Here is a 26,955-nt window from a genome sequence, read left to right as displayed (position 1 = left end):
GCCAATTGCTACGGAGCACCAACGTTTTCTACGTTTTGTGATAGGAGACGAACATCTTCAGTTCGTAGCTCTGCCATTCAGTCTGGCGACAGCCCCACGGGTGTTCACCAAGGTCATGGCAGCAGTGGTAGCAGTCTTGCACTCTCAGGGACACCCGGTGATCCCGTACTTGGACGATCTACTCGTCAAAGCACCCTCCCTCGAGGCATGCCAACGCAGCCTGAATGTTATGCTGGAGACTCTCCAGACTTTCGGGTGGATCATCAATTTGGCAAGGTCAAATCTGTCTCCGACTCAATCACTAACGTATCTCGGCATGGAGTTTCATACTCTATCAGCCATAGTGAAGCTTCCGCTGAACCAGCAGCGTTCACTGCAGACAGAGGTGCAGTCTCTCCTTCAAGGCCAGTCGCACCCCTTAAGGCGCCTCATGCACTTCCTAAGGAAGATGGTGGCAGCCATCGAGGCAGTTCTCTTTGCGCAGTTTCATCTGCGCCAACGGCAATGGGACATTCTCCGCCAATGGGATGGGCAGTCAACCTCCCTGGACGGGAAGTCTCCCTTTCCCTGACGGCCGAGGACTCTCTGCAATAGTGGCTTATTCCCACCTCATTGTCATAGCCCCCATCCTGGGCAGTGGTCACGACAGATACGAGTCTGTCAGGGTGGGGAGCAGTTTGTCTCCGCCACATGGCTCAGGGGACGTGGACTCAGCAGGAGTCCACCCTTCAGATCGATGTTCTGGAAATCGGGGCAGGGTATCTTACCCTATTAGCTTTCCAGAAGTGGCTAGAAAGAGAGCAGATCCGAATCCAGTCGGACATCTCCACAGCGGTGGCATACATCAACCACCAAGGAGGGACACGCAGTCAGCAGCCTTCCAGGAAGTCCGGCGAATCCTCATGTGGGTGGAGGACACAGCATCCACCATATCCGCAGTTCACATCCCGGGCGTAGAAAACTGGGAAGCAGACTTCCTCAGTCGCCAGGGCATGGACGCGGGGGAATGGTCCCTTCACCCGGACGTGTTTCAGGAAATCTGTTGCCGCTGGGGGGTGCCGGACGTCGACCTAATGGCGTCTCGGCACACCAACAAGGTCCCGGCATTTATGGCACGATCGCGCGATCACAGAGCTCTGGCGGCAGACGCCTTAGTGCAAGATTGGTCGCAGTTCCGGCTCACATATGTGTTTCCACCTCTGGCACTCTTGCCCAGAGTACTGCGCAAAAATCAGATCCGATTGCAGCCGCGTCATACTCGTCGCACCAGACTGGCCGAGGAGATCGTGGTACCCGGATCTGTGGCATCTCACGGTCGGCCGACCGGGGTCACTACCAGACCGACCAGACTTACTGTCTCAAGGGCCGTTTTCTCCATCGGAATTCTGCGGCCCTGAACCTGACTGTGTGGCCTTTGTGTCCTGGATCCTAGCGTCTTCAGGATTATCCCAAGGGGTCGTTGCCACCATGAGACAGGCTAGGAAGCCCACGTCTGCTAAGATCTACCACAGAACGTGGAAGATTTTCTTAATCTGGTGCTCTACTCAGGGAGTGTCTCCCTGGCCATTTGCATTGCCTACTTTTCTTTCCTTCCTACAATAGGAGTTAGAAAAGGGCTTGTCGCTAGACTCCCTCAAAGGGCAAGTCTCAGCACTATCCGTGTTTCTTCAGAAGCGTCTAGCACGTATTTCTAAGGTGCGCACGTTCCCGCAGGGGGTTTGTCATATCGTACCCCCGTACAAGCGGCCGTTAGATCCATGGGATCTGAACAGGGTTCTAGTTGCTCTCCAGAAGCCGCCTTTCGAGCCTCTGAAGGAAGTTTCCTTTTCTCGCCTGTCACAGAAGGTGGCGTTTCTCGTTGCGATCACATCGCTTCGGCGAGTGTCTGAGCTGGCAGCTCTGTCATCCAAGGCTCCCTTTCTGGTGTTTCACCAGGACAAGGTAGTGCTGCGCATCATTCCGGAGTTTCTCCCTAAGGTCGTATCCTCGTTTCATCTTAATCAGGATATCTCCTTACCGTCCTTTTGCACTCATCCGATTCACCGGTATGAGAATGTTTACGTTTGCTAGATCTGGTGAGAGCACTCAGAATCTACATTTCCCGCACGGCGCCCATACGCCGTTCCGATGCCCTTGTCGCTGGTACGCGCAAGAGGTTGCAGGCTTCTAAAGCCACCCTGGCTCGATGGATCAAAGAACCAATTCTGGAAGCCTACCGTTCTGCAGGGCTTCCGGTTCTTTCAGGGCTGAAAGCCCATTCAACCAGAGCCGTGGGTGCGTCCTGGGCGCTACGACACCAGGCTTCGGCTCAACAGGTGTGCCAGGCAGCTACCTGGTCGAGTCTGCACACTTTCACCAAACATTATCAGGTGCATACCTATGCTTCGGCGGACGCCAGCCTAGGTAGAAGAGTCCTGCAGGCGGCAGTTGCCTCCCCGTAGGGGAGGGCTGTCTTTGCAGCTCTAACATGAGGTATCTCTTTACCCACCCAGGGACAGCTTTTGGACGTCCCAATCGTCTGGGTCTCCCAATAGAGCGCTGAAGAAGAAGGGAATTTTGTTACTTACCGTAAATTCCTTTTCTTCTAGCTCTTATTGGGAGACCCAGCACCCGCCCTGTTGTCCTTCGGGATTTCTTGGTTGTTTGCGGGTACACATGTTGTTCATGTTGAACGGTTTTTCAGTTCTCCGACGTTATTCGGAGTTAATTTGTTTAAACCAGTTATTGGCTTCCTCCTTCTTGCTTTGGCACTAAAACTGGAGAACCCGTGATACCACGGGGGGGTATAGCCAGAAGGGGAGGGGCCTTGCACTTTTTAGTGTAGTGCTTTGTGTGGCCTCCGGAGGGCAGTAGCTATACCCCAATCGTCTGGGTCTCCCAATAAGAGCTAGAAGAAAAGGAATTTACGGTAAGTAACAAAATTCCCTTCTTCTTATATTTATCCTAATAAAGGTGATAATCACACATATGAAGAAGAGGAATACACCAAAACCTATCACTATCCACAAGCTCACCAGAGGGTAAGTCTGGAGTGGTTGATATGAAAACCTTTCACTATATTTTTCTGCCATCTTTTCTTATTTAGAGCACTTGTTTTAAAGCTGAAAGAACCATAAAGAGCCCAAAGAATAACTATACAGTTCGTGTATATTATATCCTGACTGAACCAGCCAAAATAATGCATCCGGCTTCATAGTGCACATCACTGGAAGTACTGGGACTTCTCATCACGTGCACGGAGCCTCAACCCGGCGTCTAATGTGGTGGTAACAGACACAGATACAGTGCTGGCCAAAAGTATTGGCACCCCTGCGATTCTGTCAGAGAATACTCAGTTTCTTCCTGAAAATGATTGCCATCACAAATTCTTTGGTATTATTATCTTCATTTAATTTGTCTTCAATGAAAAAAAAATAAAAAAAATTTGTCATAAAGCCAAATTGGATATAATTCCACACCAAACATAAAAAGGGGGTGGACAAAAGTATTGGCACTGTTTGAAAAATCATGTGATGTTTCTGTAATTTGTGTAATTAACAGCCCCTGTAACTTGCCTGTGGCACCTAACAGGTGTTGGCAATAACTACATCACATTTGCAGCCAGTTGACATGGGTTAAAGTTGACTCAACCTCTGTCCTGTGTCCTTGTGTTTACCACATTGAGCATGGAGAAAAGAAAGAAGACCAAAGAACTGTCTGAGGACTTGAGAATCCAAATTGTGAGGAAGCATGAGCAATCTCTAGGCTACAAGTCCATCTCCAAAGACCTGAAAGTTCCTGTGTCTGCGGTGTGCAGTGTCATCAAGAAGTTTAAAGCCCATGGCACTGTGGCTAACTTCCCTAGATGTGGAAGGAAAAGAAAAATTGATGAGAGATTTCAATGCAAGATTGTGCGGATGGTGGATAAAGAACCTCGACTAACATCCAAACAAGTTCAAGCTGCCCTGCAGTCCGAGGGTACAACAGCGTCAACCCGTACTATCTGCCGGCGTCTGAATGAAAAGGGACTGTATGGTAGGATACCCAGGAAGACCCCACTTCTTACCCCGAGACATAAAAAAGCCAGGCTGGAGTTTGCCAAAACTTACCTGAGAAAGCCTAAAATGTTTTGGAAGAATGTTCTCTGGTCAGATGAGTCAAAAGTAGAGCTTTTTGGGAAAAGCCAACAACATAGAGTTTACAGGAAAAAAAAAAGAGGCATTCAAAGAAAAGAATACGGTCCCTACAGTCAAACATGGCGGAGGTTCCCTGATGTTTTGGGGTTGCTTTGCTGCCTCTGGCACTGGACTGCTTGACCGTGTGCATGGCATTATGACATCTGAAGACTACCAACAAAGTTTTGCAGCATAATGTAGGGCCCAGTGTGAGAAACTGGGTCTCCCTCAGAGGTCATGGGTCTTCCAGCAGGACAATGACCCAAAAAACACTTCAAAAAGCACTAGAAAGTGGTTTGAGAGAAAGCACTGGAGACTACTAAAGTGGCCAGCAATGAGTCCAGACCTGAACCCCATAGAACACCTGTGGAGAGATCTCACAATGGCAGTTTGGAGAAGGCACCCTTCAAATATCAGGGACCTGGAGCAGTTTGCCAAAGAAGAATGGTCTAAAATTCCAGCAGAGCATTGTAAGAAACTCATTGATGGTTACCGGAAGCGGTTGTTCGCAGTTATTTTGGCTAAAGGTTGTGCAACCAAGTATTAGGCTAAGGGTGCCAATACTTTTGTCTGGCCCATTTTTGGAGTTTTGTGTGAATTGATCAATGATTTGACTTTCTTTATCGTTCCTTTGGGAGACCCATACCATGGGTGTTTAGCTTCTGCCTCCGGAGGACACACAAAGTACTACACTTAAAAGTGTAGCTCCTCCCTCTGAGCTTATACACCCCCTGGTGAGCCAGTCCCAGCCAGTTTATTGCTTTGTGTCAGGAGGCATACATCCACACATGCATTCTCATCTGATTTGTTTGACTTTTGGAAAGAGTTTGAAGAAAAGCGGGTCCATGTCTGGACTCCCGGCATGTCCCTTCTCACCCCACTGTGTCGGCGGTGTTGTTAAGGTTGATTTACAAGGCTGCAGCCTTACATGCCGCGCTCCTTCACCATCCCTTCTGGGCTCTGGCTTGAAGTGGGAGCCAGCACGGTCTCCATGCCTGGCAGGAGTCCGGTCTCCATCCACAGCCCCTTGAGGATTCTGTTGGACCGGAGCACTCATCCCCAGGGACATGGCCCTGCGTCTCAGCAGCTAAGTACCTGAGACGTTTATGTTGGGGGTCCCGGTTCTTTATTGTAAGGGGAGAGTATGCTGTATGTGATTGTTTTAACTTTTCCGGCGGATTCTCTAGCTTTTGCCTGAGAACCGCGCCGATGGTGCCTGCTTGTCGGCCTCGCCGCTTAAATTTAGGCCCCGGCTTCGCCGGAGGCCTAGTTTCATTTTCCTGCCCTCGCATGTCACTCATGCAGAGGGACAGGTTCGGCTCCTCCCGGCGGCCGTTCTGCACAGGGGATGGACACTCCCCACTGCTGGGGCGTCCCTCCTTTCCTGCAGGTCTCTATAGCCCTCCAGTTCCCGCTCTTTTATAGGAACGCCCCCTAGTCATTTCTCAGGCAGAGTTCACTCTGCTCTGGGACATCCTGCATTCTGCATCTCTGCTGAGGTGCTGCGACTGGGGGACCGGGCTTCGGGATCTGGAGGGCACACAACACCACGCTCAGCGGTCTGGTAAGCCACAGCCGGTCTCCGGTTGTGGACCTCTGTATACCAGCAGCATGTCTCACACAAGGAGCAAGGCTCCAAAGCTTTATTCTGCATGCACTGCATGTAAGCTCCTGCTGCCTGAGCTGAGCATTTATCCACACTGTGATGGTTGCTCTAACTTGGCGGTGCCACAGCCTGGAGTCTCACCCCCAGTGGTCTCTCAGGCTGCTGCTGCACCTGTGATTGAACCCCCGGCCTGGGTAGAGTCCTTTTCTAGGTCCATATCCCAGTCATTTGCTGAGTCCATGGGACTTTTGTCCAGGACTCTGATGAATATGCATCAGCCCCCCTCACAGGGTGCCTCTAATACTCTTGACAGAGGACTCCTATCCTCTGACCTCTGTCCATCAGAGCTCACGGAGGATTCATCATCTGATCCCAGACCCCGTCCTTCTAAGAGAAGGCGCAGGGTTTCCTCCCCCTCCCCATCCCACGGCTCTGTCTCAAGAGCTGACTCTCAAGATGAGGAGGATGCCCTCACTGGGGGCTCGGAGGCTATGTATCCCATCGATTTCTCTGAGGGTGACTCAGATCTTAGTGATTTGATTGCTTCTATTAATTCTGTGCTGGATCTCAATCCGCCAGTGTCAGAGGAGCAACTCTCTTTGGCAGAAAAACATCAGTTTACCTCGCCTAAGAGAGTGAAGAGTGTGTTCTTTAACCACTCCAGTTTTCAGACCGCTGTGACCAAACCCAGGGCCTGCCCTGACAAACGCTTTCCAAAGCGTGGTTCTGATGACCGGTTTCCATTTCCACCTGAGGTGGTCAAGGAGTGGTCTCACTCCCCAAAGGTAGACCCTCCGGTGTCTAGGCTATCAGCCCGGACTGTTGTGTCGGTGGCTGACGGCACCTCACTTAAGGATTCCACTGACCGTCAGATTGACCTTCTGGCCAAATCTGTGTATGAAGCTGCGGGGGCCGCGTTTTCCCCGTCTTTTGCAGCAGTGTGGGCTCTCAAAGCCATCTCTGCTTCTCTAGAGGAGATGCATTCCCTCACCAAGGAATCTATGCCTGAGATGGTTACCTTAACTGCTCAGGCTTCAGCCTTTTCATCTTATGCCATGTCTGCCATGCTAGAGGCTGCTCACCGCACTGCGGTGGCTTCAGCTAATTCTCTTGTTATCCGCAGGATTTTGTGGCTTCGAGAGTGGAAGGCAGATGCTTCTTCCAAGAAGTTTCTTGCTGGGCTCCCTTTTGCTGGTTCACGGCTGTTTGGTGAACAGCTGGATGAAATCATTAAAGAAGCTACTGGCGGGAAGAGTACTTCCATGCCACAAACCAAGACCAGGAAACCCGCCCAGGGTAGGAATCAATCGAGGTTTCGTTCCTTTTGTTCCTCCAACTGGTCATCCTCTAAGCCTTCCGCCTCGTCCGCTAACTCAGCCAAGGATCAGAAATCCACCTGGCGCCCAAAAGCGCGTCCGCAGAAGACCGCAGGAGGTTCTGCCACTAAGGCAGCTTCCTCATGTGGCTCTGTCGCCACGGACCAGGAGCTCTCTTCAGTGGTGGCTTTGACCACTCTCCCTGTCCCAAGGGCACTCCTTCCTGACTCCGTCCTGGGTGATTCTCACCACGGATGCCAGCCTTTCCGGCTGGGGAGCGGTACATCTCCACCACAGAGCACAGGGCACTTGGACTCCGTCCGAGTCAGCCCTTTCAATCAATGTGCTGGAAACCAGAGTTGTGCTTCTAGCTCTCCTAGCCTTTCACCACCTGTTGGCGGGCAGGCACATTCGAGTCCAGTCAGACAACGCGACAGCGGTTGCCTACATCAATCACCAAGGCGGGACACGCAGCCGCCTGGCAATGTTGGAGGTCCAACGCATTCTTCAATTGGCGGAGGACTCCAAGTCCACCATATCCGCAGTCCACATCCCTGGCGTAGAAAACTGGGAGGCAGATTATCTCAGCCGTCAATCCGTGGACGGTGGCGAGTGGTCCCTGCACCCGGCAGTGTTTCAGTCAATCTGCCGCAAGTGGGGCACTCCGGACGTGGACCTAATGGCATCCCGTCACAACAAGAAGGTTCCGGTTTACGTGGCTCGCTCCCACGATCCTCAGGCCTTCGCCGCGAACGCTCTGGTTCAAGACTGGTCCCAGTTTCGTCTGTCCTACGTGTTTCCCCCTCTAGCTCTCTTGCCCAGAGTCCTGTGCAAGATTAGAATGGAGGGCCGTCGAGTCATCCTCATTGCACCGGACTGGCCCAGGCGAGCTTGGTATCCGGACCTGCTCCAACTGTCTGTGGAGATGCCGTGGCATCTTCCGGACCGTCCAGACCTGCTCTCGCAAGGTCCGTTTTTCCGCCCGAATTCTGCGGCACTCAAATTGACGGCGTGGCTCTTGAGTCCTGGATTTTGACGGCTTCTGGTATTCCTCCTGAAGTCATCTCCACTATGACTCGGGCCCGTAAGTCTTCCTCCGTCAAGATCTATCACAGAACTTGGAAAATTTTCCTGTCCTGGTGTCGCTCTTCCGACCATTCTCCTTGCCGACCCTTCTGTCTTTTTTACAGTCCGGTCTGCAGCTAGGACTGTCCCTCAACTCTCTCAAGGGACAAGTCTCAGCTCTATCAGTGCTGTTCCAGCGGCGTCTCGCCCGGCTGGCTCAGGTCCGCACCTTCATGCAAGGTGCGTCTCACATCATTCGGCAGCCCTTGGATCCCTGGGACCTTAACTTGGTCCTCACGGTATTGCAGAAACCCCCTTTCGAGCCCCTTAGGGAGTTTTTTTTGTATCGTCTTTCTCAAAAGGTGGCCTTTCTAGTTGCCATAACTTCACTCAGGAGAGTCTCTGATTTGGCTGCGCTCTCCTCGGAGTCACCTTTTTTGGTTTTTCACCAAGACAAGGTAGTTCTCCGTCCGACCCCGGACTTTCTTCCTAAGGTGATCTCTCCCTTCCACCTTAACCAGGATATTTCCTTGCCTTCCTTCTGTCCGGCCCCTGTTCATCGCTTTGAGAAAGCGCTGCATACTCTAGATCTGGTGCGTGCTCTCCGGATTTATGTGGCTCGCACCGCTGCGCTTAGGCGGTGCACCTCTCTTTTTGTGCTAACCACAGGTCGGCGCAAGGGTCTCTCTGCTTCTAAGCCGACCTTGGCCCGTTGGATTAGATCGACCATTTCCGATGCCTACCAGAGTACTCAGGTGCCTCCCCCGCCGGGGATCAAAGCACACTCGACCAGAGCTGTCGGTGCCTCTTGGGCTTTTAGGCACCAGGCTACGGCTCAACAAGTCTGTCAGGCTGCCACTTGGACTAGCCTGCATACCTTTTCAAAGCACTACCAAGTGCATGCTCATGCTTCAGCAGATGCGAGCTTGGGCAGACGCATCCTTCAGGCGGCTGTCGCCCACTTGTGAAGTTAGGCTCCGCCTACTTCTTAGTTTTTCTGTTTATTCCCACCCAGGGACAGCTTTGAGACGTCCCATGGTCTGGGTCTCCCAAAGGAACGATAAAGAAAAAGAGAATTGTGTTACTTACCGTAAATTCTTTTTCTTATAGTTCCGTATTGGGAGACCCAGCACCCTCCCTGTTGCCTGTTGGCAGTTTCTTGTTCCGCGTGTTATCACCGGCTGTTGTTGTGGACAGAGTCTCCGGTTGTTCCGGTTCTTGCTCTGTTCTACTTGTGGGTGGCTATTCTCCTTCAGCTTTTGCACTAAACTGGCTAGGACTGGCTCACCAGGGGGTGTATAAGCTCAGAGGGAGGAGCTACACTTTTAAGTGTAGTACTTTGTGTGTCCTCTGGAGGCAGAAGCTAAACACCCAATGTCTGGGTCTCCCAATACGGAACTATAAGAAAAAGAATTTACGGTAAGTAACAAAATTCTCTTTTCTTTGTCGCTCCATTGGGAGACCCAGACAATTGGGTGTATAGCTTCTGCCTCTGGAGGCCACACAAAGTAATTACACTTTAAAAAGTGTAACCCCTCCCCTCTGCTATACACCTTCCCGTGCATCACGGGCCCCTCAGTTTTTTGCTTTGTGTTGAAGGAGGCACACATTCACGCAAGCTCCACGTTTTAGTCAGCAGCAGCTGCTGACTTTATCGGATGGAAGAAAAGAGTGCCCCTATGGGGCCCCCGGCATGCTCCCTTCTCACCCCACTCAGGTCGGCGGTGTTGTTAAGGTTGAGGTACCCATTGCGGGTACACAGGCTGGAGCCACATGCCGCTTTCCTTCCCCATCCCTTAGGGGCTCTGGGGAAGTGGGATCCTATCCGGTCATCCAGACACTGGGACCGGTCTCCCTCCGCAGCCCCTGGGGGAATCTGCCGGACAGGAGACTGAGTATCGTCAGGGACATGGCCCTGCATCCACAGGTACTCTGTGTCCCCGTTGGGACGGCGCATAAAGCACCTTGGGCCCAGACGCTGCAGCGACTGCGGCGTGGGTATGGGTCCGGGACTACCGCGCCGACCGTGCACTGCCGGCTGGCCGCGGTTTTAACTTTAGTCCCCGGCTTTTGCGGCCTAGTATAGTATTCTCCCGCCCCCAGGCCTGCCAGTCAGGGAAAAGGGCGGGATGGTCGGTATGACGCCGACAGTGAGGGCTGGAGTACACTGAGCTGTCCTCCGCCCCCCTCACTACTCACGCTGGGGCACCAGATTCCCGCACTTTTGTGACTACGCCCACGCCTCCCTCCTCCTCTGAGAACACCTTCAGCCATTTTTTCAGCACATTCTGCGGTGGAGAACTTCTGGCTGCAGCTGAGGGAGACCCGGGGCAGGGAATCTGGTGGCCACACAGAGCGGTTGGTAAGCCACACCGGTCTGCCGGTGCTGGACCCCCCAGAGTGCCGAACTGTATATATATATATCTTTTGTGTATACATTTGCTGGTTCGGCTGTACTGTTAACTTGAGGCTATATATATCCCTCAGTGATCACGGTGAGCCCTTACTTATCTCTTGGAGGACAACAACATGTCGTCCGCAAAGAGCAAGGGTACCAAGGCACAGGCTTATTTTGCAACCTGTACCTCATGTGCGGCTATGCTACCTGCAGGTTCCACCTACCCTCATTGTGTGCAATGCTCGGCCCCTGTGACACTCACTCAGCCGGAGCCTCAGGCACTGGTGGGACCCCCGGCTCAGGTAGAGACACCGGTTCCCACTGTCCAGGTGACAGGGACAGAGTTTGCAGTTTTGGCTGACAAACTGTCTGAGTCGCTTTCACAGTCCATGGCTCAGTCTATGGACAAATGGTCTGCTAAGATACTAGAAGCCTTGCAGTCCAGACCAACAACACAGATGCAGGGCACTGTGCGTTCTTCGTCCCCAGGTCCCCATCAGTTGGCGCAGCAATCTGCTCCTGAGGTGACACATAGGTCCCACGGTGAGGACTCCGACTCGGACCGCAGTCCCAGACCGGTGAAGCGGGCTCGCTGGGGACCTTCCTCCACTTCATCACGCTGCTCAGGGTCTCAGCATGAGGACTCTCTAGAGGATGAAGAGGAAGGCGCAGCTCAGGGCTCAGACCCTGACGGTGCTCTCAATCTAGATACACCTGAAGGGGACGCCATAGTAAATGACCTTATAGCGTCCATCAACCAGGTGCTAGAAATTTCTCCTCCAACTCCAACTGTAGAGGAGGCGGCTTCACAGCAGGAGAAACACCAGTTTCGGTTTCCCAAACGTACACGGAGTGCCTTTTTCGATCACTCTAATTTCAGGGATGCTGTCCAGAAGCACAGAGCATACCCGGACAAGCGCTTTACTAAGCGCCTTAATGACACACGCTATCCCTTCCCCCCGGAAGTAGTGAAGGGTTGGGCTCAGTGTCCAAAAGTGGATCCTCCAGTCTCTAGGCTGGCGGCCAGATCTGTGGTTTCAGTGGCAGATGGCTCATCGCTCAAGGATGCCACTGACAGGCAGATAGAGCTCATGATGAAATCCATCTATGAAGCCATAGGAGCATCTTTTGCTCCGGCATTCGCGGCAGTGTGGGCGCTCCAAGCTATCTCAGCTTGTCTGTCTGAGATTACTGCGGTCACACGCACCGCTACTCCGCAGGTTGTGTCTCTGACTTCTCAGGCGTCGGCTTTTTCGTCCTACGCCATGAACGCCGTCCTGGACTCGGTGAGCCGTTCAGCGGTAGCATCCGCCAATTCGGTGGCAGTCCGCAGAGCCATGTGGCTACGTGAATGGAAGGCAGACTCTGCCTCCAAGAAATTCTTAACCGGTTTGCCATTTTCTGGCGACCGTTTGTTTGGCGAGCAATTGGACGAAATTATTAAACAATCCAAGGGAAAGGACTCGTCCTTACCCCAGTCTAAACAAAACAAACCTCAACAGCGAAAGTTTCAATCGAGGTTTCAGTCCTTTCGGCCTTCGGCCAAGTCACATTCCTCCACGTCAAACAGGTCGGAGAAGGGCCAGAGGAACCCTTCTGCATGGCGGTCTAAGTCACGGCCTAAAAAGACCGCCGGAGGCACCGCCACCAAGGCGGCCTCTTCATGACTCTCGGCCTCCCCAAACCGCATCCTCGGTCGGTGGCAGGCTCTCCCGCTTTTGCGACGCCTGGTGGCCACATGTCCAAGACCGATGGGTGAGAGACATTCTGTCTCACGGTTACAGGATAGAGTTCAGCTCTCGTCCTCCAACTCGTTTCTTCACAACATCTCCGCCCCCAGAGCGAGCCGCTGCACTTTTTCAGGCGGTGAATGCTCTGAAGGCAGAAGGAGTGGTGATTCCCGTTCCCCCTCAGGAACATGGTCACGGCTTCTACTCCAACTTGTTCGTGGTGCCAAAAAAGGACGGATCTTTCCGTCCCGTTCTAGACCTCAAACTGCTCAACAAGCATGTCAGCACCAGAAGGTTTCGGATGGAATCTCTCCGCTCGGTCATCGCCTCAATGTCACAAGGAGACTTCCTAGCATCAATAGACATCAAGGATGCTTATCTCCATGTGCCGATCGCACCCGAACATCAACGCTTCTTGCGTTTCGCCATTGGGGACGAACACCTTCAGTTCGTGGCACTGCCTTTCGGCTTGGCGACAGCCCCACGGGTCTTCACCAAGATCATGGCAACAGTGGTGGCGGTCCTACACTCTCAGGGCCACTCGGTGATCCCTTACTTAGACGATCTCCTAGTCAAGGCACCCTCCTGGGTGGCTTGCCAGCACAGCCTGACCATTGCCCTGGAGACTCTCCAGAGGTTCGGGTGGATCATCAATTACCCAAAGTCAAAATTGACACCGACCCAATCCCTGACTTACCTCGGGATGGAGTTTCATACTCTGTCAGCGATAGTGAAGCTTCCGCTGGACAAACAGCGTTCACTACAGACAGGGGTCCAATCTCTTCTTCGGGGTCAGTCACACTCTTTGAGACGCCTTATGCACTTTCTAGGGAAGATGGTGGCAGCAATGGAAGCAGTTCCCTTTGCGCAGTTTCATCTGCGTCCACTTCAGTGGGACATTCTCCGCAAATGGGACAAGAGGTCGACGTCCCTAGACAGGAACGTTTCCCTGTCAAGAGCAGCCAAAACCTCCCTTCAGTGGTGGCTTCTTCCCACTTCTTTGTCGAAGGGAAAATCCTTCCTGCCCCCATCCTGGGCTGTGGTCACGACAGACGCGAGCCTGTCAGGGTGGGGAGCGGTCTTCCTCCACCACAGGGCTCAGGGAACCTGGACTCCGACGGAGTCCGCCCTGCAGATCAATGTTCTGGAGATAAGGGCAGTGTATCTAGCCCTACAGGCGTTCCAGCGGTGGCTGGAGGGCAGACAGATCCGAATACAATCAGACAACGCCACGGCGGTCGCATACATCAACCACCAGGGCGGCACACGCAGTCGTCAAGCATTCCAAGAAGTTCGGCGGATTCTGCTGTGGGCGGAAGCCACAGCCTCCACCATCTCCGCAGTTCACATCCCGGGCGTAGAAAACTGGGAAGCAGACTTTCTCAGTCGCCAGGGCATGGACGCAGGGGAATGGTCTCTTCACCCGGACGTGTTTCAAGAGATCTGTTGCCGCTGGGGAACGCCGGACGTCGATCTAATGGCGTCTCGGCACAACAACAAAGTCCCGGCATTCATAGCACGGTCTCAGGATCACAGGGCGCTGGCGGCAGATGCGTTAGTTCAGGACTGGTCGCAGTTTCGACTACCCTATGTATTTCCCCCTCTGGCACTACTGCCCAGAGTGTTACGCAAGATCAGGTCCGACTGCAGGCGCGCCATCCTCGTCGCTCCAGACTGGCCGAGGAGGTCGTGGTACCCGGATCTGTGGCACCTCACGGTGGGTCAACCGTGGGCACTCCCAGACCGACCAGACTTGCTGTCTCAAGGGCCATTTTTCCATCTGAATTCTGCGGCCCTCAACCTGACTGTGTGGCCATTGAGTCTTGGCTCCTAGCGTCATCAGGGTTATCTCAAGATGTCATTGCCACCATGAGACAGGCCAGGAAATCAACGTCCGCCAAGATCTACCACAGGACTTGGAAGATCTTCTTAGCCTGGTGCTCGGATAGGGGTTTTGCTCCCTGGCCGTTTGCATTGCCCACTTTTCTTTCCTTTCTTCAATCAGGATTGGACAAGGGTTTGTCTCTTGCCTCTCTCAAGGGACAAGTGTCGGCGCTTTCAGTGTTTTTTCAAAAGCGTCTAGCCAGACTCTCGCAGGTCTGCACGTTCCTGCAGGGAGTTTGCCACATAGTCCCACCTTACAAGCGTCCGCTAGAACCCTGGGATCTTAACAAGGTGCTGACGGCTCTCCAGAAGCCACCTTTTGAGCCGATGCGGGAGATCTCTCTATCTCGCCTTTCACAGAAAGTGGCCTTCCTAGTGGCAGTCACTTCACTTAGGAGAGTGTCTGAGCTAGCAGCGCTGTCATGCAAAGTCCCCTTCCTGGTCTTTCACCAGGATAAGGTGGTCCTGCGTCCGGTCCCGGAATTTCTCCCCAAGGTGGTATCCCCTTTTCATCTCAATCAGGATATCTCCTTGCCTTCTTTTTGCCCTCATCCAGTTCACCAATGTGAAAAGGATTTGCACTTGTTAGACCTCGTGAGAGCACTCAGAATCTACATTTCTCGCACGGCGCCCCTGCGCCGTTCGGATGCGCTCTTTGTCCTTGTCGCTGGCCAGCGTAAGGGGTCTCAGGCTTCCAAGTCAACCTTGGCTAGGTGGATCAAGGAACCGATTCTTGAAGCCTACCGTTCATCGGGGCTTCAGATTCCTTCAGGGCTTAAAGCCCATTCACCAGGGCCGTAGGCGCGTCCTGGGCTTTGCGGCACCAGGCTACGGCTCAGCAGGTGTGTCAGGCGGCTACCTGGTCGAGTCTGCACACCTTCACAAAACACTATCAGGTGCATACCTATGCTTCGGCAGATGCCAGCCTAGGTAGGCGAGTCCTTCAGGCGGCAATTGCCCACCTGTAAGAGGGGGCCGGTTTCCGGCTTTTTTTATCGAGGTATTCTGTTACCCACCCAGGGATTGCTTTTGGACATCCCAATTGTCTGGGTCTCCCAATGGAGCGACAAAGAAGAAGGGAATTTTGTTTACTTACCGTAAATTCCTTTTCTTCTAGCTCCTATTGGGAGACCCAGCACCCGCCCCTGTTCCCTTCGGGCTGTTGTTCTTTTGTGTACACATGTTGTTCATGTTCAATTGTTCTTTTGGTTAATGGTTCAGTTCTCCGAACATCCTTCGGATTGAGTTTACCTTAGACCAATTTATAAGTTTCCTCCTTCCTGCTTTGGCACCAAAACTGAGGGGCCCGTGATGCACGGGAGGGTGTATAGGCAGAGGGGAGGGGTTACACTTTTTAAAGTGTAATTACTTTGTGTGGCCTCCAGAGGCAGAAGCTATACACCCAATTGTCTGGGTCTCCCAATAGGAGCTAGAAGAAAAGGAATTTACGGTAAGTAAACAAAATTCCCTTCTTTTGTTTCATTCTCTTTTGTGTTTTTTTTTTCATTGCAAGCAAAATAAATTAAGATAATAATACCAAAGAATTTGTGAGTGCAATCATTTTCAGGAAGAAACTGAGTATTATCCGACAGAATTGCCGGGGTGCCAATATTTTTGGCCAGCACTGTATCTGTGTCTGTTACCACCACGTTAGACGCCGGTTTGAGGCTCCGTGCACATAAGTCCCAGTACTTCCAGTGATGTGCACTATGAAGCCCGGGTGTACGCCTCCCGGCTTCAGAGAGGTCTAGTGCGCATGACTGGAAGTGCCCAGCATTCTAATCATGTGCACTGATGTCAAAAATCGGCGTCTGAGACGGTGACAACGAACACAGGTACACATATCACCGGTGATGACTCTGGGCAATGCGCATTGAATGGCATGTTCACACGCCCCTGTGGGCCTGCTAACATGCTAAGAGGGCAGACTAGTCAGGGGAACTAACGCCCTTGCGACTAGTCCCTACATTTATTAGCGTATCATAAAGGATCTCTAGAAACACTTTTTCTAAAGCTCTGTTTATCTATGCTACTAGATGCAGGGATTAGCAATATGCACTCAGAAATGCTCGTGGTTCTCACAGGACGTACAGGACGCTCGGTCGGCCTCTACCACTACACCACAGGCACCTGTAGCCTGGTAGTCTCTGGACTTCCTGCCAAACACAATCCATGGACCTCTCTCCCAGGTTAACCCCTTGAAGCCACAGCCATCCAGAGATTTACATCAGCCTACCCTGTACACATCAGCTTGCTTGGGACACTTCCCTGCTGATTTAGCACACTCCCTGTGCTCCTTAATAGAGTCATCCAGAGACTTACATCCACCTACCCATCTGCATATTAGTTGGCTTGGGACACTTCCCGCTTATGTGGTATACCCCCTGTGCCCTTCAACACAGATCATCCTTATCAACCCCGAAGATTTCTTCCCTCATGTCTTCAACTTTTAGTCACGATATAGAAGCATCCATTTGACCGCTGGATTTGACCGGTCCCCTCTTTATATAGTTTATTTCTACAAATACCCATCCTGTACACTAGTACTGCTTCAACCTTGTGACTATGTGACTATATATATGGTTGATTACGCACATACGTACTCTACATATTACCTGCTGAATCTAGTCTGTCCGACCTGAGGAAGGCCTATCAGGCCGAAACGTCGTCACCTGGCAGACATTAATTTGTACAGCACTTCTACTCGATTTTTTGCACTAATAAATGAAAAGGAACTGAAATCAATTTTTTCGTGTATTTTCTTCTAAATACACACTGGAAACAATCAGTGTGATGGAGATATTCTTTTCTACTAGTCAGGGGAACTAACGCCCTTGCGACTAGTCCCTACATTTATTAGCATATCATAAAGGATCTCTAGAAACACTTTTTCTAAAGCTCTGTTTATCTATGCTACTAGATGCAGGGATTAGCAATATGCACTCAGAAATGCTCGTGGTTCTGGGCGCATATTCCACCTGACAGGTTCCCTTTAAAAAGACAACATTTGTCTGCTTACAACCCAAGGTGCCCTTAGGGTCAGTACATGTGGTATTAAGGGTCTCTCCGCTCAGGCATCCCTTTCTTCATACCGTATCTTCAAAATTAATAATGTCCAATTACTCTTGCAACTATGTGAAAACCTTTAATAACTTTGTAAAGTATTACCTCATCATTGGTTTTCTTCTAGTCAAAGTATGTTAATGGTTTAATTCATCTATCCAATAATTTCCATCATTTGTTTTACAGACTAAAGATGATGTGCAAAACAGGTAGGTCGGTCTTTACTAAATAATATGATTTTATATGTGTTTTTAATGAATGATAAGCAGACAACAAATCACATAGATGATGAGGATAAATCAAGACGATTAGATGACTGTCGATGGTCCAGTGTGTAGTCATCTCAGCCATCTGTCCTATACACAAATTGTCTCTTCAGGGAGGAAGGAGATGAACTCTAGTGCCACCTAGTGGAAGTAGCAATCCTAAAATTCAAAAGTGATCCTTTTAACAAGCCTTTTCATATGACTTAAGGTCCAGTCACACTAAGCAACTTACCAGCGATCCCAACAACGATAGGGATCGCTGGTAAGTTGCTAGGAGGTTGCTGGTGAGATGTCACACTGCGACGCTCCAGCGATCCCACCAGCAACCTGACCTGGCAGGGATCGCTGGAGCGTCGCTACACAAGTTGCTGGTGAGCTCACCAGCAACCAGTGACCAGCCCCCAGCGCTGCGTGGAAGATGCTGCGCTTGGTAACTAAGGTAAATATCGGGTAACCAACCCGATATTTACCTTGGTTACCACTGCACGGAGCTACACGTGCAGAGAGCAGGGAGCAGCGCACACTGAGCGCTGGCTCCTTGCTCTCCTAGTTACAGCACACATCGGGTTAATTACCCGATGTGTGCTGCAGCTAAATGTGCACAGAGCAGGGAGCAGCGCACACTGCTTAGCGCTGGCTCCTTGCTCTCCTAGTTACAGCACACATCGGGTTAATTAACCCGATGTGTGCTGCAGCTACATGTGCACAGAGCAGGAGCCGGCACTGACAGTGAGAGCGAAGGAGGCTGGTATCAAAGGTAAATATCGGGTAACCAAGGACAGGGCTTCTTGGTTACCCGATGTTTACATTGGTTACCAGCCTTCGCAGAAGCCGGCTCCTGCTGCCTGCACATTTAGTTGTTGCTGTCTCGCTGTCACACACAGCGATCTGTGCTTCACAGCGGGACAGCAACAACTAAAAAATGGCCCAGGACATTCAGCAACAACCAACGACCTCACAGCAGGGGCCAGGTTGTTGCTGGATGTCACACACAGCAACATCGCTAGCAACGTCACAAAAGTTGTTCGTTAGCAGCGATGTTGCTAGCGATGTTGCTTAGTGTGACGGGGCCTTTAGGCGGGCTTTGCACACTACGACATCGCAGGTGCGATGCCGGTGGGGTAAAATTGAAAGTGACGCACTTCCGGCATCGCAGGCGATATCGTAGTGTGTAAAGCCTAGATGATACGATTAACGAGCGCAAAAGCGTCGTAATCGTATCATCGGTATAGCGTCGGCGTAATCCATAATTACGCTGACGCGACGGTCCGATGTTGTTCCTCGCTCCTGCGGCAGCACACATCGCTGTGTGTGAAGCCGCAGGAGCGAGGAACATCTACCGGCGTCATCGCAGCTCCCGTAGGATATGCGGAAGGAAGGAGGTGGGCGGGATGTTTACATCCTGCTCATCTCCGCCCCTCCGCTCCTATTGGCCGCCTGCCGTGTGACGTCGCAGTGACGCCACACGACCCGCCCCCTTAATAAGGAGGCGGGTCGCCAGCCAGAGCGACGTCGCAGGACAGGTGAGTCCATGTGAAGCTGCCGTAGCGATAATGTTCGCTACGGCAGCTATCACAAGGATATCGCAGCTACGACGGGGGCGGTGACTATCGCGCTCGGCATCGCAGCATCGGCTTGCGATGTCGCAGCGTGCAAAGTACCCCTTAGAGTTTATGCCAGATCAGAACCTCAATTATAGCTTTTCATGCAGCCAGATCAGATCTCATACTTTGCACTTGTAGCTTCTCATACAGCCAGATCAGATCTCATATTTTGCACTTATAGCTTCTCATACAGCCATATCAGATCTTGTACTTTTCACTTATAGCTTCTCATACAGCTAGATCAGATCTCATACTTTGCACTTTTAGCTTCTCATACAGCCAGATCAGATCTCCTACTTTGCACTTATAGCTTCTCATACAGCCAGATCAGATCTCATATTTTGCACTTATAGCTTCTCATACAGCAGATCAGATCTCATACTTTGCACTTATAGCTTCTCATACAGCAGATCAGATCTCATACTTTGCACTTATAGCTTCTCATACAGCAGATCAGATCTCATACTTTGCACTTATAGCTTCTCATACAGCCAGATCAGATCTCATTCTTTGCACTTATAGCTTCTCATATAGCCAGATCAGATCTCATACTTTGCACTTATAGCTTCTCATACAGCCAGATCAGACCTCATACTTTGCACTTATAGCTTCTCATACAGCCAGATCAGACCTCATACTTTGCACTTATAGCTTCTCATACAGCCAAATCAGACCTCATACTTTGCACTTATAGCTTCTCATACAGCAGATCAGATCTCATACTTTGCACTTATAGCTTCCTATACAGCCAGATCAGATCTCATACTTTGCACTTATAGCTTCTCATACAGCCAGATCAGATCTCATACTTTGCACTTATAGCTTCTCATACAGCCAGATCATATCTCATACTTTGCACTTATAGCTTCTCATACAGCAGACCAGATCTCATACTTTGCACTTATAGCTTCTCATACAGCCAGATCAGATCTCATACTTTGCACTTATAGCTTCTCATACAGCCAGATCAGACCTCATACTTTGCACTTATAGCTTCTCATACAGCAGACCAGATCTCATACTTTGCACTTATAGCTTCTCATTCAGCCAGATCAGACCTCATACTTTGCACTTATAGCTTCTCATACAGCCAGATCAGACCTCATACTTTGCACTTATAGCTTCTCATACAGCCAGATCAGATCTCATACTTTGCACTTATAGCTTCTCATACAGCAGATCAGATCTCATACTTTGCACTTATAGCTTCTCATACAGCCAGATCAGATCTCATACTTTGCACTTATAGCTTCTCATACAGCCAGATCAGATCTCATACTTTGCACTTATAGCTTCTCATACAGCCAGATCAGATCTCATACTTTGCACTTATAGCTTTTCATACAGCCAGATCAGATCTCATACTTTGTACTTATAGCTTTTCACACAGTAGATTAGATCTCATATTTTGCACTTATAGCTTCTCATACAGCAGATCAGATCTCATACTTTGCACTTATAGCTTCTCATACAGCAGATCAGATCTCATACTTTGCACTTATAGCTTCTCATATAGCCAGATCAGACCTCATACTTTGCACTTATAGCTTCTCATACAGCCAGATCAGACCTCATACTTTGCACTTATAGCTTCTCATACAGCCAGATCAGATCTCATACTTTGCACTTATAGCTTCCCATACAGCCAGATCAGATCTCATACTTTGCACTTATAGCTTCTCATATAGCCAGATCAGATCTCATACTTTGCACTTATAGCTTCTCATACAGCCAGATCATATCTCATACTTTGCACTTATAGCTTCTCATACAGCAGACCAGATCTCATACTTTGCACTTATAGCTTCTCATACAGCCAGATCAGATCTCATACTTTGCACTTATAGCTTCTCATACAGCCATATCATATCTCATACTTTGCACTTATAGCTTCTCATACAGCCAGATCAGATCTCATACTTTGCACTTATAGCTTTTCATACAGCCAGATCAGATCTCATACTTTGTACTTATAGCTTTTCACACAGTAGATTAGATCTCATATTTTGCACTTATAGCTTCTCATACAGCAGATCAGATCTCATACTTTGCACTTATAGCTTCTCATACAGCAGATCAGATCTCATACTTTGCACTTATAGCTTCTCATACAGCCAGATCAGACCTCATACTTTGCACTTATAGCTTCTCATACAGCCAGATCAGACCTCATACTTTGCACTTATAGCTTCTCATACAGCCAGATCAGATCTCATACTTTGTACTTATAGCTTCCCATACAGCCAGATCAGATCTCATACTTTGCACTTATAGCTTCTCATACAGCCAGATCAGATCTCATACTTTGCACTTATAGCTTTTCATACAGCCAGATCAGATCTCATACTTTGTACTTATAGCTTTTCACACAGTAGATTAGATCTCATATTTTGCACTTATAGCTTCTCATACAGCAGATCAGATCTCATACTTTGCACTTATAGCTTCTCATACAGCAGATCAGATCTCATACTTTGCACTTATAGCTTCTCATATAGCCAGATCAGACCTCATACTTTGCACTTATAGCTTCTCATACAGCCAGATCAGACCTCTTACTTTGCACTTATAGCTTCTCATACAGCCAGATCAGATCTCATACTTTGCACTTATAGCTTCCCATACAGCCAGATCAGATCTCATACTTTGCACTTATAGCTTCTCATATAGCCAGATCAGATCTCATACTTTGCACTTATAGCTTCTCATACAGCCAGATCATATCTCATACTTTGCACTTATAGCTTCTCATACAGCAGACCAGATCTCATACTTTGCACTTATAGCTTCTCATACAGCCAGATCAGATCTCATACTTTGCACTTATAGCTTCTCATACAGCCAGATCAGATCTCATACTTTGCACGTATAGCTTCTCATACAGCCAGATCAGATCTCATACTTTGCACTTATAGCTTTTCATACAGCCAGATCAGATCTCATACTTTGTACTTATAGCTTTTCACACAGTAGATTAGATCTCATATTTTGCACTTATAGCTTCTCATACAGCAGATCAGATCTCATACTTTGCACTTATAGCTTCTCATACAGCAGATCAGATCTCATACTTTGCACTTATAGCTTCTCATACAGCCAGATCAGACCTCATACTTTGCACTTATAGCTTCTCATACAGCCAGATCAGACCTCATACTTTGCACTTATAGCTTCTCATACAGCCAGATCAGATCTCATACTTTGTACTTATAGCTTCCCATACAGCCAGATCAGATCTCATACTTTGCACTTATAGCTTCTCATATAGCCAGATCAGATCTCATACTTTGCACTTATAGCTTCTCATACAGCCAGATCATATCTCATACTTTGCACTTATAGCTTCTCATACAGCAGATCAGATCTCATACTTTGCAGTTATAGCTTCTCATACAGCCAGATCAGATCTCATACTTTGCAGTTATAGCTTCTCATACAGCCAGATCAGATCTCATACTTTGCACTTATAGCTTCTCATACAGCCAGATCAGATCTCATACTTTGCACTTATAGCTTTTCATACAGCCAGATCAGATCTCATACTTTGTACTTATAGCTTTTCACACAGTAGATTAGATCTCATATTTTGCACTTATAGCTTCTCATACAGCAGATTTGATCTCATACTTTGCACTTATAGATTCTCATACAGCAAATTAGATCTCATACTTTGCACTTATAGATTCTCATACAGCAGATTAGATCTCATACTTTGCACTTATAGCTTCTCATACAGCAGACCAGATCTCATACTTTGCACTTATAGCTTCTCATACAGCCAGATCAGATCTCATACTTTGCACTTATAGCTTCCTATACAGCCAGATCAGATCTCATATTTTGCACTTATAGCTTCTCATACAGCCAGATCATATCTCATACTTTGCACTTATAGCTTCTCATACAGCCAGATCATATCTCATACTTTGCACTTATAGCTTCTCATACAGCAGACCAGATCTCATACTTTGCACTTATAGCTTCTCATACAGCCAGACCAGATCTCATACTTTGCACTTATAGCTTCTCATACAGCAGATCAGATCTCATACTTTGCACTTATAGCTTCTCATACAGCCAGATCAGACCTCATACTTTGCACTTATAGCTTCCTATACAGCCAGATCAGATCTTATACTTTGCACTTATAGCTTCCCATACAGCCAGATCAGATCTCATACTTTGCACTTATAGCTTCTCATACAGCCAGATCAGATCTCATACTTTGCACTTATAGCTTCTCATACAGCCAGATCATATCTCATACTTTGCACTTATAGCTTCTCATACAGCCAGATCAGATCTCATACTTTGTACTTATAGCTTTTCACACAGTAGATTAGATCTCATATTTTGCACTTATAGCTTCTCATACAGCAGATCAGATCTCATACTTTGCACTTATAGCTTCTCATACAGCAGATCAGATCTCATACTTTGCACTTATAGCTTCTCATACAGCCAGATCAGACCTCATACTTTGCACTTATAGCTTCTCATACAGCCAGATCAGACCTCATACTTTGCACTTATAGCTTCTCATACAGCCAGATCAGACCTCATACTTTGCACTTATAGCTTCTCATACAGCAGATCAGATCTCATACTTTGCACTTATAGCTTCTCATACAGCCAGATCAGATCTTATACTTTGCACTTATAGCTTCCTATACAGCCAGATCAGATCTTATACTTTGCACTTATAGCTTCTCATACAGCCAGATCAGATCTCATACTTTGCACTTATAGCTTCTCATACAGCCAGATCAGATCTCATATTTTGCACTTATAGCTTCTCATACAGCCAGATCATATCTCATACTTTGCACTTATAGCTTCTCATACAGCCAGATCATATCTCATACTTTGCACTTATAGCTTCTCATACAGCAGACCAGATCTCATACTTTGCACTTATAGCTTCTCATACAGCCAGACCAGATCTCATACTTTGCACTTATAGCTTCTCATACAGCAGATCAGATCTCATACTTTGCACTTATAGCTTCTCATACAGCCAGATCAGATCTTATACTTTGCACTTATAGCTTCCTATACAGCCAGATCAGATCTCATATTTTGCACTTATAGCTTCTCATACAGCCAGATCATATCTCATACTTTGCACTTATAGCTTCTCATACAGCCAGATCATATCTCATACTTTGCACTTATAGCTTCTCATACAGCAGACCAGATCTCATACTTTGCACTTATAGCTTCTCATACAGCCAGACCAGATCTCATACTTTGCACTTATAGCTTCTCATACAGCAGATCAGATCTCATACTTTGCACTTATAGCTTCTCATACAGCCAGATCAGATCTTATACTTTGCACTTATAGCTTCCTATACAGCCAGATCAGATCTTATACTTTGCACTTATAGCTTCTCATACAGCCAGATCAGATCTCATACTTTGCACTTATAGCTTCTCATACAGCCAGATCAGATCTCATATTTTGCACTTATAGCTTCTCATACAGCCAGATCATATCTCATACTTTGCACTTATAGCTTCTCATACAGCCAGATCATATCTCATACTTTGCACTTATAGCTTCTCATACAGCAGACCAGATCTCATACTTTGCACTTATAGCTTCTCATACAGCCAGACCAGATCTCATACTTTGCACTTATAGCTTCTCATACAGCCAGATCAGATCTCATACTTTGCACTTATAGCTTCTCATATAGCCAGATCAGATCTCATACTTTTCACTTATAGCTTCTCATACAGCCAGATCAGATCTCATACTTTTCACTTATAGCTTCTCATACAGCCAGATCAGATCTCATACTTTGCACTTATAGCTTCTGATCCAGCCAGATCAGATCTCATACTTTGCACTTATAGCTTCTCATACAGCCAGATCAGATCTCATACTTTGCACTTATAGCTTTTCATACAGCCAGATCAGATCTCATACTTTGCACTTATAGCTTCTCATACAGCAGATCAGATCTCATACTTTGCACTATCGCTTCCTATACTCAGGAGGGCTTGTTTGATCATGCGCACCTGTGAGAAAGTTATTGCCAAGTATGTCTTGTGGTGCATTATCTTCGGGAGACAATACAATCGACTGTATCCGAAATAATACATGCCGGATTGGTCAAGGGACCCCCATACACATTAGACCGTTGGCCGTGACTCTAAATATTAGCAGGTTCAGCTGACATTATTCTGTGTATGGGGGCTTAAGGGCTAATCATTGAAGAAAGCAGGCAGGCCACTCCCTAGCAAGTAAACAGTATGTTCACTGAGCATGTGCAGCTGTGGTGATGTCAGCAAGAAATTTCTTGCAGAAATTAATAGGATATTCTCATGTCGTACTGCCATAAATGTCTAGTCAATGCAAATATGGCACTTGTTGGCCAAAATCAGGAATCACCAGTAAGTAGCTCATGTTCCTGCTGTTATATACACCTTTAGTATTATTCACTTCTGCTCTGATTTGGTTACAGAAGTTACAGCAGTAAAGAAAACACATACCAGAACGTATCCCAGTCACGTTATCAGTCCACCTATTCTCAGGGAGTGGAGCCACGGAAGCCGATCCGTCCCAAACAGAAGGAGGAGACGCCGGTGAAACGCTTCATTCCGCTGTGGCTGCAGCTCCTCCTGCTCCTCCTAATTACGGCATTTCTGGTGTATATGTACGTACTCCAGACGGATGACAACCCATTCAAACTTATTCAAGACAGCCTGTAACGTTGTTGTATGCCCTCTTTGTTACATTTCCAATTAGCTGTTAATCAGATACAAACAAGTATCGTTTTTTTTGATTCTCTCTTTTATATAATCTGAATGGTGCAATTTATAATTATACCACTTTTTTTGTCATGGTTTATGGTGACAGATCAAAAGTGTAAACGCTCTATATTTTTTTGACATGTCAGAAGTGTTGATTGTGGGGCTTAGGGTGCTGAGACGCCCATGGGTCACTAAAACCAGTGCTCAGCCAAACGCCGGTCTCCTCGGAGACTTAGCACAGGCTTAAAAGAAGGACTAGGAGGCTCCCCCCATACAAATTAGGCCGCTTTCACACTGCGTTCCGATCTCCGTCCATTGGTTCCGTCTGGGCTTCTGTCCAAACCCCCCTCAAAACGGGTTTCGACCGTATGCGCCGACAGGGCCTTTGACTATAATAGTGCAGACGGAGTCACCATATGTCATGCAGCATTTATGGGAGTATACGCGTACTGGAGATGGACACCGAGACATAGTAGACTGCATTTGGGTATCCGTCTCCAGTAAGCGTATACTTCCGAAAATGGTGCACGACAGAGCAGACGGTGACTCCATCTGCACCATTATAGTCAAAGTCCCCATCGTCGCATACGTCCAAAACCCGTTTTGAGGGGGGTTAGGACAGAAGTCCTGACGGGACCACTGAACGGAAATCAGAACGCAGTGTGAAAGCAGCGTAAGACTATGTGCGCATGGTGCGTTTTTCGCAGCGTTTTTTTCGGGAGCGTTTTTGGTCTTAAAACTGCATGACTTTGCTTCCCCAGCAAAGTCTATGAGTTTTCATTTTTGCTGTCTGCACAGTGCAGTTTTGTTTTAGGTGCGTTTTTGTGGTGACTACAAAGATGCAACATGTCAATTATTTCTGCGTTTTTTCCAGCGTTTTTCACCCATGCAATGCATTAGAAAAAACGCAGTAAAACGCAGGCGTTTTGTTTTTTTATGCATTTTTTACTAAGGGTGCGTTTTTTTAGCAGCCAAAAACGCTGCATCTTTGTGGTCACAAAAAAAGGCAACATGCGCACATAGCCTTAGGGTGGCTTTACACGCTATGATATCGCTAAAGCGATGTCGTTGGGGTCACGGAATTTGTGACGCACATCCGGCCGCTTT

The 26,955-nt window shown here is 48.5% G+C and overlaps 1 protein-coding gene across 2 annotated transcripts in view; it reads left to right on the top strand.

Moving 5' to 3' along the window:
* The window catches only part of EMD (emerin), an 88,107-nt gene extending 61,703 nt beyond the window's left edge, over positions 1-26,404 (top strand). For both annotated transcript variants that reach the window (XM_075324196.1, XM_075324197.1), the window contains exons 5-7: positions 2,953-3,020; positions 17,403-17,425; positions 25,560-26,404. In XM_075324196.1, coding sequence (XP_075180311.1) covers positions 2,953-3,020; positions 17,403-17,425; positions 25,560-25,806 — 338 coding nt within the window. In that variant the 3' untranslated portion in view covers positions 25,807-26,404. The remainder of the gene's footprint in view (positions 1-2,952; positions 3,021-17,402; positions 17,426-25,559) is intronic.
* The last annotated feature ends 551 nt before the right edge of the window (positions 26,405-26,955 follow it).

The sequence above is a fragment of the Anomaloglossus baeobatrachus genome, chromosome 9, assembly GCF_048569485.1.
Source record: "Anomaloglossus baeobatrachus isolate aAnoBae1 chromosome 9, aAnoBae1.hap1, whole genome shotgun sequence".
Taxonomy (NCBI): domain Eukaryota; kingdom Metazoa; phylum Chordata; class Amphibia; order Anura; family Aromobatidae; genus Anomaloglossus; species Anomaloglossus baeobatrachus.
The sequence above is the reverse complement of the archived record's forward strand: the minus strand, read 5'-3'. Positions and strand labels throughout refer to the sequence as shown.